Source organism: Anarrhichthys ocellatus, unplaced genomic scaffold (genome assembly GCF_004355925.1).
Source record: "Anarrhichthys ocellatus isolate YVR2014 unplaced genomic scaffold, GSC_Weel_1.0 scaffold25, whole genome shotgun sequence".
Lineage (NCBI taxonomy): Eukaryota > Metazoa > Chordata > Actinopteri > Perciformes > Anarhichadidae > Anarrhichthys > Anarrhichthys ocellatus.
Genome location: NW_022280055.1, coordinates 953,938 through 967,044, shown reverse-complemented (window position 1 = coordinate 967,044; position 13,107 = coordinate 953,938). Strand labels below are relative to the sequence as shown.

At 42.0% G+C, this 13,107-nt stretch overlaps 1 protein-coding gene across 1 annotated transcript in view; it reads right to left on the bottom strand.

Moving 5' to 3' along the window:
* Window positions 1–6,887: 6,887 nt before the first annotated feature.
* tmem121ab (transmembrane protein 121Ab) overlaps window positions 6,888–13,107 on the bottom strand; it is a 38,030-nt gene continuing 31,810 nt past the window's right edge. Inside the window, exon 2 of the mRNA XM_031861566.1 lies at window positions 6,888–12,305. Coding sequence (XP_031717426.1) covers window positions 10,510–11,448 — 939 coding nt within the window. The 5' untranslated portion in view covers window positions 11,449–12,305 and the 3' untranslated portion in view covers window positions 6,888–10,509. The remainder of the gene's footprint in view (window positions 12,306–13,107) is intronic.

Sequence of the window (13,107 nt, the reverse complement as noted above, 5' to 3'; positions counted from 1 at the left end):
ACGGCTGAAGAGCTGAGCCCAAAGGGTGGACCTTTTCTGGAACGGTGGCTTTGAGGGATGTCCTACATGCTCTCCTTTCGTTCCACTCTTGTTCCTACTTGCACAAGGGCATTAACTCTCCACCAACCCGAGCTGGAGGGGCAGCAGGGAATGGATGATTTGCCTCCACCGCCCTGGGGCCGTTGTCGCTTTTCCAAGAACATGGATGGGAGCAGAATTTAAGGAGGACTTTAAGGTCAGGAGGTGACCACACAGGGCCTACAGACTCCTCCACACAGCCCACTGACGTCCTTGTACGCCTCCTTTCCTACCCCCTAAATCCTTTCAGTGAGTCTTCTGTACATGCAGGACCTAATTTTTTGGATGCTTTTTGTGGGGAAGGCACGTCTGTACTGTACTTGAGTTGATTCAGAATGTGCAGTGTTGAGGTTTTTTTGTTTTTCTTTCGTGTGTATATTTTTGTTGCTGTGTGGTCACGTCCTGGTTGCCAGATTTGAGCGGTAACACACAGCATCGTGTCCTCATCTTGACACACGTTCTCACCGGTTGTCTGACTCGCATCTTTGTTAACAAGTCTTTCTTTTTGAAAGAGGGGGAAAAAAGTGTGTTGAAAGCCAATGCCATACTTGTCATTACTCTGCATAAATACAGATTGTATGGAAATCATGTGTACAAAATAAGCGCACATACTTTAGGACACACACTTTAGAAATGGCAATTGAACACAAGAGAGGACCGGTATGTATTTCTTGATTGAATGCGACCTGATGCACTGTGAGCTCAATGTGATGTGGGAGTTTGTTTGTCAAGAATAATACATGATTAAAAAAATATATTTAATGTAAAGTTAGTTACTATAAAACATTACTGAGGACATCTGTGTAACTTATATGAATGTATTGTCTTGCTATACTGGACATATCCAACCAATGCATTTTACTGTAAAGCAATAATGTGAAGAAAAAAATAAAATGACAAAAATAATTCGTGTACATTTGTCTCATAAGTTCTTGGATTGTTTGTGAAATGCGTAAATTAAATGAAGCCATTTGTACATATATCTGCCATTTTTGTTTTTCCCAGCATGCACTGTTTTAGGTTTAAAAGGGCACTGACTATTTTTACCCCATATTTTAGATGAAATCAATAGAGGAAGTGCTGTACTGAGTATTTCCATTTGATACTTGTAGACTACATGGTCTACCCCACTAAATGTATTTCACAGCTGAAGTTAGTAGATACTTTTCAGATTTCTAATTAAAAAAACCTGATTTTTGTCTGAGTATGCTTTGAGTACTTTAAGTGTAATTTATGCCCTAACCTTTAGTTTTTGGTCCAAAAACACTACATCCTACATTTCCCATAATGCAACTTTAGAAAGCTCCTTCCAGAGTCACAGAAGACCTCATAAAACTGTTTGGACAAGCTGTAAAGTGTTCCACGTGATGTATAAACTGAATTTAATATGTAAGGTGGAGCCTCCCTTTAACATTTTAGTTGTAGGACATTCTGCTTTATGTTTTGAAAATGTCACTAATTTATGATTTTAGAACAATTATCTCCCAACAATACTGTACTAAAAATAGTCTAAGAAAGTCACAACACTGGAGGAAAACTTCAGATATGCTGACTCGGAGCCAAATGACACGGTGCAGCTTTCACAGTTTTGATCTGAGCAGTTTAAAATGTGTAATATTTCATGGTAAAATGACCCTTAAGGTAAAATTAATGAGTTCCATGTACTCCTTACGGCTACTCCGTTGCACCAGCAGAGATTGAAGTCCAAGAAAAGTAGTTTGTCCCCTCAGAAACTCTAATATATTCTGTCCATATCACCCTGGTTTGATTGCGTCCTTTCTTTTTTTCCACGCTGCTGGCTGTGCTGTTCTTCTGTACAAAAACTCACTGATTTTTAATTAAAGTTCCTGCATCTTCCAATCACACAAGTATTCACACTCGGTCAATGCTTAAAGTAATACATTGCAAAAATACTTTTAATTTGTGGGATATGTGTGAGATTAGATAGCAAATAAATCACCTGTGGTTTGGTTGAAGCATCCCTGAAAAGAATACCTGAATGAATGAGTCCTATTGCAACAGCTTGTATTTCTCCCTGAGTGAATGATGAATAATTTATTGGTCCTTACTGGAAACTTGTCTTGTGTGATAATCAAGTTGAAGAGCACTGACAGGGTGATTGCAAACAATGTTATTTATGGTGACGGCAGGCAACATGTGAAGAGTCCATTGAGTGATGGGAAAATTCATGTTTTGATTGCATCTTGTCTCCATCAATCTAGATTTTTGTTTTGTATTTTCAGCACCAGCAGGGGGCAGTGTTGCAACAGGATTCAATGTCACAGAGAAACTTTGTAACTGGCTCAGTATGACATGAAAAATGGAGCTCCTTTTACCCAAGTGAATAAGACTCTGGCAGTCTGAGATGAAGTTTCAAATATCAAAATGTGGCAAAGTCAAACCATGACTGGAATGAGTGTGTTCTGTATGATTCCCTGCACATAAAACATACTGCGAATCATTTGTTGATGATGGATGTCCACATTCTTCATCAGCCAGCAGACAAGGTGGCCATCTGGTGAGACCAGCATGGCACGAGCCGGCTACTGGGGCTTCTCCCTAATGACCCACCGCCTTGGCTACCGTGCTGCAGTTAACAAGCATCCCTGTCAGCCCTGAGCTTGTGCACTGATGAGTTCCTTCTCTGCCCCCTAACAAGCCCGTTTGGGCAGCTACTGCGTGTCTCCCGTGACCGCCGGCTTAGTTCCCCTCCACCATTTGCTGTGCCACATTTAGAGACAAGGCTCACGCATCCCGGCCTCCACATATACAGCACCGTAATCCTGCTTTGGAAAGTTATTTATCTGTTCACCCACCGCCCCCGCAGTTACAGTTTGGGGACATTTTCTTTCCTTGTTTTGTGCCTTGCCAGTATTTTTCTGACTCCACTCTGCAGTTTGGGTAAATTGCTGTGCTGCAATGATGGATGGTGAACAAACTGGGTTGCTGCTGCTTGCTGCAGTCCCACGTGAAGGCATCCTGTGCTGCTGAACATAAGGTGTTGTGGGTCGCCCCTGTTTTCTTAACTACTGGTTTGTTTGGCTTTCTATGGTGAGCTCTGACTGTGCTTTTTTTGTTTTAACGAGTGAGTTCAAATGATAAAAACAAACATTTACTATATTTATTTGTTTATCCATGGGGACAGTTTGGGTTTTGAGATATTGTCTCATATATATTCTGCCTCATACAAATTCAATGGAAGTAAATTGAATTTTATTGTGGGGCTCACAGGAATGACAAAAACATTAAAAGAAATCTCTTCCCAGAAACAATGTCCCGGTTGCTGAAGATAATCCACAGACCTCGACGTGAATATTTTTTACTTAAAAAAAAATCTTGATAACAACTGTTGACAGAAAGTGTTTTGGATTTTTTTTAGAACGGCTCTAATCTCTCGTCTACAAAAGTTTTCTATCTCCCTTTCTGACGTTTAACCCCCGAAGGTCTGGGAAATAGTAATAATAATTTGACTTGTAGCCCCTTAAAAATGAAGCAATGTCTCCTTGCCAACGCTTATCACAGATTGCAATTGTCAGTAGAAGGTGGTCAGTTCAACCACAGAGTGATTTTGCCCTCAAAAATGTTTTCGGTGCATTAAGATGTAAATAGTTAATGATAATTAATGATCAAAAAACGGTGATTCCAGAAATGTCAAAATTCTGAAGACAAAATGAGTGATTCACATTCAAATTTGAATAACCGTGGATGGTATGTTGTTGGGCTGGACTTTTAGTAATTCATTTTATTACAAGTGTCAATGGGATTTTGAATTGGATAGTCCCTCTGGAGCAGAACCCACAACTAGAATTACTCTTTCTTTTTAGATTGTTGTGACCATTTAGTTCATGATGCTTTTCAAAGTACAGCATTCAAAACGGACACAGCATATCAATAACACTTCAAAGGCAATTTTGTGAACCGTAATGATCTCGTTAAGCTGCTTCTTTATATTGGATTTCTTTTGACACCCAGGTACTCTTTTCCAGTAGTGTCTCACCTGTCTTCTTTTTGTTCAAAAATCCACTGGCTGAGTCGATTTAAAGTCTGTAAGCTAACAGTCCACACTCCGTAAGTGGCACACATCTTTCTCCATTACCACCATGTGACCTTTCCCTGGTATTTAAACCAACTTTATAACAAGATAGAATTATAATAAACTGAATAATGATGAGGACAATGACATTATCAGAGCTGTAACCCGTGGTCGCTGGCTGTTGTAGGCCTTTTTCTTTAGCAACTCAGCCAAAACGAAGCCACTTTTTTAAATAGCACAGAAATCAAGTCATAAACTCAGAGGACAGTCAGCTTTTTTCATATCTAACAGCAGGACGCTGGACCAGGATGCCCGCTCAGCTTTCATTTATGCTTATCTGTTTATGGCAGTCCCCCCACAGCCTGTTCCCGCGTGCATTGTGGCTCAGTGATTAATCCATTCTGCACACGCTGTACACTTCATGAAGATAACACAATACCTTCTTATCTAGCTATGTATGAATATTAAGTAGTCAGCCCTGTTGAAGGTAACAGTGTGCAATGGAGACTGATATAGTTTTGATAAGACCATCTAGAAAACTCAAGTAATGGTGAGTCATGCAACGAGCCCTTTCATCAAGGTTATAGTTTGGATAGTGTGCCATAGATCACTGAGTGCTGTGGACTTTTGTTCGGCTAATCCACAGACATCCATCATTACGAGAACAAATTTGTGTCGGAGAGAGTCCAGGGTTTGTTTGTAGCATTTGTAGCTTTATTGTAGCATGAAATATAGATTCACACTCAGAATCAAATCTAAGTTTAAATTAAAACAGCTAAACTGACTCAGATGCATTGCTTGGTATTCAGGGGAAAGCAGGATTATAATTCATTGTATTGTTATCCATAATTAAAATGGGAAGTTTCCTCAATTAGTGAATAACATTTAAAAGATAAAGCTGTCAAAGGATGATTAAAATGAAATCATTACTATTTCCTGGGCCTAATCGTGGGTGTGTTTTGCTGTGTCGTTTTTCTTTCTTGACAGTTAAGTTGTTGATCGCATTTGGATGTTTTGAAATATTTCTGTATGGCAAACAATCAGTATTCATTTAATTATATTTTACTTTTAATACTACTACTCATCTTTTCTTGTGTTTTTGTTTGCATATACTTTAGCTTTAAGTAAGCTAGGTGTGATTAATAGTGTTACACACATACATATAAATATTAAAGTCGATAAATCCGATAACAAATCATAAAAAAGACGCTCCTTGTAATTATGGAACTTGCCTGAGATTTATCACGTTTTTAAGTTTTATTCAGTATCGAAGTAATCCAGTGATAGCTGTCTGCTTATCCGTGGGAAAATTGCAATCAGAAACCGCTAATAGCTGATTTGGCATACTTCTAATCGCGCTTATTTGACAAAATGTAAAACAAATTAAGCCTTTAAAAATAAGTTGTCGACAGCTCTCTCTCTCACCGTGGAGTGATTATACTTCCTGTTTGATGTTGGGTCTTCTAGACCCACAGTGTCAGACTTTAAAACCCCTGACCTGGGGTAAGACTGCAGAAATTATCATGGAGAGCTTAGAATATGCAACTATTTATGGCTGCAGAAATGTCATCATTAGGCCTACTAACTTTTGGCAAGATGTTTATTGTTCGTTGACCAAGCTTTCATTGGGCAATAAATGTGTTTTATGATAGAGCCACAGTCAGACAATTATTTTCACATAGATTACAGTGAGCAGGGGGTAGTGCAGGGTGAAGCTGCGTGTGTAGCCAATAAAACTATTAAGGCGTGAGAACCAACTTGTGTGAAGCAAAGAGAGCAGCTAAATGGACAAAAGCCTACAAGTCAGCAAATCCAAAGGTGGTCAAGAGAGAGTCTTTAAATCTGGAAACAGCTCCCTCATCTGATTGCTTCTGATTTAATTTAGCAGAGACTAAGTGCTTCAGGAAGTCATAGATACACAGTAAATCAGAGGCCGGGAGAGAAAAAGGCGCCTTTACCGAGTTATTACATATGGAGAGAGCACAATTACATTCCTGATGCACGTGCCTGGTGATTTATGGATGAGTCTCTCTCTCAGAGGGTCTCTGGAAAGGTGATCTGTTCCAGAGGCAGCCACAGGTAATTTATTCTAGTCCCAAGTTTGCCATTTACTTTCTCCCCTTCAACCACTTGCGCAGGCAAGATTCATTCAAACAATCGTGGCATTATGCTCAAAGCCTAGCAATGAGCCGTGATCCAGACCACAGCAAAGATTTGGTCTCAGTCACGGACATAAAGGCTCTAAATAGTACCAAGGACCGGTTCTGTGGCTCTTATTCATACTGGGGAAACAGTTTCAATTAAATACCGAACCTGGTTCTCCATTCCCATTCTTTATAAATATACATTTTGCTGAGTCTACTGTTTCGACAGCCTAAGAGAGATTTAATAATGTGAGTTGCAGCAGAGAGCCAACCAGGCCATACTTAAACTCCACTATCTCAGACGTTTTGTCACCTCGCAATGCTGCTTTTAGCTCTGTCAGAGTTCAAGATAATACCGGCGTCATTTCAACATTTAGACTTACAGCCATTTTACGTTGAAGAAATCATTTTGTGGTGCACGAGGTGTGTAATTAGATTTTTAAAAAAAACAATCTACTTGTTTATGTTGCACGGTGTCATTAACTTTAGCTGTCCTCGCTAACAAGTCCACTCTAAATATAGAGACCTGGATATGACAACAAAGAGTGCAAGCCAAGGTGACAAGATCTTGAAGGATTATTTAATGGGGGACAGTTGATGATATCACTTCCGGTGGGTGGCGGATGATTGGCAGCAAACAGTGAAATGCAATATCAATGTGTATTAATGTGAAACAAAGCAAACAGCAACCGATGGCATCCTTTTAGTCCAACAGCATATTATGTAATGATGTGACAGTGATGGGTTTGAGACTGACCATACACTTCTGTCAAATGTCAACGAACGTGGGTCTTATGTTGCAGTTTTGTCCATTGTTTCTATTGGTTATGAGAAATACTCATTTCAGTAATTGCTGATATCTGATAATATGGCAACATTTCAACAACAAAAGAAACAAATGTCTTCAGATGATCAAGCTGGTTGCAAACAAGCCAAAATACAAAGTGTGAACCACTTTAATTGGAGGTAAAAACTGAAAGTGATTGCAACCAAAATGTCAGGAATAATCTTTCATTGCACAGGAAAAAAACATACGCTTGTGCTACGGTTAGTGTGGTTGGTCAAGGTTGAACCAGTGGTCTGTAAACTATGATGGATGTTTAACACAATGGACTGTCTGGGTAAGAGTGGGAATAGTTTACATGAGCTAGTGCGAAGAATGAAGTGCAGCACATAATCCTACACAGCAGCTAGATAGGATGCTACAGATTCCATCCGTATGTAAATATTAATCCCTTTGTTAAATTTCTCTCCCGGTATCCCCGTCCTCCTTTTTCCTCACGTCCCAGTAGGATCGGAGAAAAGTTCAACTACTCCAGGAATTCAGAGATGTACAGAATTAATTATTCTCAACAGTAGAATTATCTCTTGTCATAAAGTCCACGCCAGAATTTCACTGGACATGCGGATCAGCACATTTAGGGTCAAAGTTTAATTAAATTGAACTTTTGCCACAAAACCTGGCATAAAATCAGGCCAGTACAAGTTTGGAAACAATGTCAATGCTCTGCTTAGTGTTGCACTGATGTTAAAAGATATATTTTTACCGTTCGCCGTTGTTTTCTTGGCTTTAGTCTGTCTGTGGCTTTGGTTTGAAAGCTGCATGATCGTCTGACCACGTGTTTTTTTGCTGTGATCTCTTTTTAGTGATGTCACCATGTTGCAAGATCTCAAAAAAAATCACTTGGTGAGTACAATGTGTATAATTACCGACAGGAATCACGGCCAAAAACTATGAACCGGAATGATCCTGAACAGCCCGAATTCAGGAATTATCTAGAAATAATAATCTATTTATTGTGTTGTGTCACTCTCAGCTGTTGTTAGTTATTTCATATGTCAGTTATTAGGCCTCATGGTGCAGAGTTACTGTAAGACAGGAGCTGAACTGAAAAACAGATAACCAGGATGAACTGGATGTGCCCGGAGAGACATGCCTCAGAAATACTTAACACTGCACCACCAGCAAGAACATTTTATATCTTTTTCCAATATAGATTCCAAGAGAGGAGACTGGCAGTTTGTGCAGATACTGTAAGCCCCAAACTGATCCTGCTCAGTCAGTTTAAACGGCCGCTTGTTTGATGAGCTTGAAGCAACAATATCATGGGGCGTGACCACTTCATTGTGCATACTTAGTTTCTTGCAGTGCTGTAACTTTTTGAGTCTTCCTCTCTGTGTGTTTAGCATATTTTGCAAATATACTGCAACTTGGGTCTTGAGGCAATTTGCCAACTAAGCACATTTTTTAATTACAATAATATTAAGCTGTTGGAATAGCTGTCTTTGCTTTGCTGAGAATAATTGGCGGTGAAGTGAGCAAACGTACTTGTGTCATTACTCTGTCTGTAGTGTGGCTTTACCCCTGCAAATTAGGAGAGCTTAAATTAATAATAGCTTTAATGGTAAAAATGCAATGCAGTCATATAATATCCTGTACCTTTGTGAATCATATTATGACTGACGTTTGTTCTGGTCTTTGCAGTCCAGTCAGTTTGATTTTGCTCCAATTGTTCAAATAGACAGCTTTGAACAATTTTGAGACCCATGAGTGAAATCAGAATCTTTTTAAAAAATGCCCTATATTTTGCTTGAAAAGTAAAAAAAAAAAACACTCTGCAGCCGACGGTTAATGCTGATGGCGTGTGTCTCTGTAAGCTGAGATCAGCAGGTAACCTTACGACAGTAAAGTGACAGACTGTCCTCGTGTGGCTGACTTCTCCATCTCCCACCACAACACTTCAGTCAACGAAACTCTCTATGGAAACAATAAAGAGTGCTGGGAAGAAAAAGGGGAGAAATTATGAAAGAAAAAGGTTTATACATTTTTTATCACATTTGCATGGCTGTCCAACAAAGTAGAGAAGCTCTGATTACAACACACAGAGGAAAGTGACTTCCTTCTCTACTCAAGGAGACATTGCTCTACTTTATCTCTACATAGCAACTATTCTCTTGCTGCTAAATAAATGCTCTGAATGTGGTATAGAGAACCTTTCATTTGGCTAAGAATATTAGATACTTACTAAAAACAATTTGGAAAAAGAAACCAAGCTCTCATCATTATTCTTTTATACATACTTTTATTAAAACATCATTGGCCTCCAACAAGGAAAGAATGTACATAATAATCATAATCATAATAATAATAATAATTAACTGAATAACATCAGAAAAAGTATTTTTCTGTTTGTGTGTTATAGTATTTATGCTTTATCTTTTGTCAATTCTTCAGTGAGGCGCTCCCTGTAGACTCTCTGCATTCTCTGACTTCAAGGCTTCAGCTAGTTTTAGAGGAATGTACAGTACAGGAAAACAAAACACATCTTACCCCCATCATATTATAACTTCTTTTTTTTCTGACGTCACTACATATTTTGTATCATTTGCTATTCATCACACACATCAACCACTCACATCTGTTCCAAAACGATTTCAAATAACCTGCACCTCCTGCGGTGAACATGGACATGTACGCTTGCCGGGCACACATACTCTGCAGACTGGTGTGCGTGTGCACGTAGACAGCTCTGGACTATACCGCCCACGCTCGGATGCCTGCAGTGGGAGGTATAGTGCTGAGCTCTGGTGCTTTAATCAGACCTTTGGCCGTAAAGTGTCACACTGACCGGCTTCCACAGAGCTCTTTTCTCAGCGGAACCAAAGACAGGAGGAAAAAGCATTCGTCTGCCACCGACCTTGCTCTAGAGCAGCACAGATAGCCGCCCATGACTGACCCGTGTCACTCTCCGCATCTCCTCTCCATCAGAGCTTCACGCTGAGTGGTCCGTCCTTTGGTGCTGGAATTGAAAGGAAATGCCACAGATGCACTGTTGAAAAAAAAAAAAAAAGTGACCTTTTTAAAAAATACAAGATGCTCACCGAGGCGGGACCAACTGTCCGTTTTTACACAACATAATGTCACCGGGCTTTGCACTGTGGAGATTGTCTCTAATAAAAGTTTGAACTTTTAAAACTTCTGAAACAATTAAAAACACAATGGCACGATAAAAACCTTTTTGACTCGATTTCAAAGTCTGCACGCTGCACTCAGAGTCAAGTGTAGGTTTACAGTATGTTCTGACAGGCAGGTGATGCTGAAAATCTCTTTTATGGTTTCACAGCAGTTCATGTGGGCTTGACAAGTGCCGAGTATCATCCTGTCATGCAGCTGATGTCTCTATCTACCTCCACTGCTGGAGCTTTCATAAAAAGCAGTCAGTCTCTAATGGCGCTCAGTCCACCGCTGGCTGGTCATGTGTCAATGACATCCTGTACCGGCGAAGGTTCGTGTGGCAAACTAGTGGCGTTGGGCAGCGGCTGCGTGTGGCTGTTCTGCTGCAGCTCTAGTGCCATGGCGTTCTGCGGGTGGGGGAACTCCTTCACCTGCCTGCGGTACTCCAGGAAGGTGGACGCCTTGGTGGCGATCGCGACCACGTTCTTTCCGACGAAGATGGTGGAGACGCGGCTGTCCTGAAACAGCACCATGTTCACGCCTCGTATGAGGATGGTCACCACGTTTATGGTGACCAAGCTCAGAACCGGGTACAGCATCATCTTCTGGGGCGACATGTGCTCCCCTTGCATGCTGATCTCGCTGAGCGACACGCAGGGCAGGATGAGCAGCAGGATGTAGCAGTAGAAGAACATCAGGCCCTCGGCCCAGATGGGCAGGCCTGTCCGCTGGGGCTCCCACAGGTTGGCTTGGATGTCCAGCAGGTCCAGCAGGTCCAGAGCCACCCAGAATAGACGACTCCTCATGTCCTCCTTCTTACGGAAAGTTCTCACGTATTCCATACTATCCAGAGCCACGAGAACCAAGTATAAGCCTGGCACACATACAGATAGTAACAACGTCAAAGCCTTCCGGGCCACCGTCTCCAAACTCTTCCTGTCTGCCTTGCAATTCTGGAAGACAAAGTAGAGCTTGATCTCCAGGACAAAGATGTACAGAAACCAGAGGATCATGGCGTATCCTCGCCGGGCGGTGCGCACCTCGGCGCCGACCCACACTGCCACGTATCGCAGCACTATGAGGAAGCATACGTCCCCTACCAGCACTATAATACACACACCGATCTTTCTGGGACCCTGGTTCTGCTCCACCAAGTAGGCGTCCATGAAGGCCATGCTGGTCATAATGACGATGGTGGTCAGGCACACGTGGCGTTTGTCTGGGGGTGGCAACACCATGGCGAGGGCACCTGCTGGCTCTCACTCTCAGTTCCCAGCTTTTAAAAGCAAAACAAAATAGTCCAGAAGGTAAAGACGGCACCGTGTCCTCTCCAAACCTTTACGGCTGGAGGAAAAAAATAAATGTATTTAAGGTGGTCTGACAGCTCTGACTCGTGTGTCTAATATTAGAACAGCACTATAAGTCGCTGCACTAATAGTCCATAGAGGAGGACGCTTATTGCAATGTAGAAGCAGAGCAGTGTGTGGAGTCAGTGGAGAGATGCTGGCTGCTGATTGCTCTCAGGCCATGTGAAAACAGGAACATCACCTCGTTACTCAACGCACTTCCATTGATCCGCCTCGGCCCCCCCGGCGTTGCAGCTAGAACCAACGGCTCTACGGCTGACACGCCATGACTGATAGTCATCCACACACAGTCAAACGGAGAATACTCTTGGAGCCGGCTCGGTCTAATGCACATGCGATGGGATTGCGGGACACGGTGCTGCAGTGTAGAAATGTTTATGGAGGGCTTTATTTCTGTACGCGACGGCGCAGGAAGCAGGAGTTGTATGCGCGCCCGTGCTGCAGCTCAGCATGTGCGAGGAATTCCTCTTCGGATACTCCTGCAGACGGTGGTGCAGTGTGTGTGGCTCCTTGCAATCCTGCAGTGTGTGTGAAGGGAAGCGGAGGAGAGAGAGGAAAGGAGTCTGCAGTGGCCGGAGGCCTCCAGCCGCCATAAATCACAGAGACAGTAGGTCAACGGCCCATGAGGCCTTGCGTCCGACGCCAGCTTCCCTGGGGGGAGGCTCTTACATCGGTTTGAAGATCCATCCTTCCCTCCTCCTCTTGCCACGTGCCAGCCTCTCCACAGCCTAGAAGAGAGGAGAAGAGGGGGGAGGGCAGAGGAAAAGGGAGAAAGAAACCTGTCAGCACTACTGGGCCATATAACACAGTTTTCATTGCCAACGGGCCACCACATATGAGGAGCCAAGCAATGTGTCAGCTTGGCTTAAATGTAGCCTGTTTCACTATCGATAGGGCAGAGTATATTGCACATGTATAAGACTAAGTCTGCTTCAGGATGTCATTACCTCTCTATGGTCTGTGATGTGTTACAAGACATCTGGATGCATAGCTAATATGCTTCGATGGTTATTATAGTCAGCATATCTGGGACCATAATACCCAGTAGTTTAATTTTGGGAGTTGGATTACTCCCAAAACTTGTAGTCTCATATTGTAGCTAACTGCTCGGCACCTCTTTTTCTTTTTACTGCATTACTTGCCAATACATTTTCTTCTAATTAAATGGGGAAAACGATGACAAAGGGTTAATTTCTGGCACATTTTGAGTCACTCTGAACACACTTCTAAACTGAAACTAGGATATTGTGATTGCAGTATGTATGCAGTAGATATTTCCCCGGAGGATTATTAGGTAGTGTTTTTCATGGAGTATCCATGGAGACCACATTTCAGCTATCTAAAACATGTCAAACTAAATTGATAATTACATTCCTCATGCTTTATTTTGCCTTCAATTCAAGCTGTACAGTCTATTTTGGCTGGATGATGGTTCAAGGTGTTCCTGTTTTGACCTGTTTAATATTCCAGCGGACGTGTTTGTCGAAGCGTCTGACGGGTTGGGTCAGGGGGGGGGGGGGGGGGGGGGGG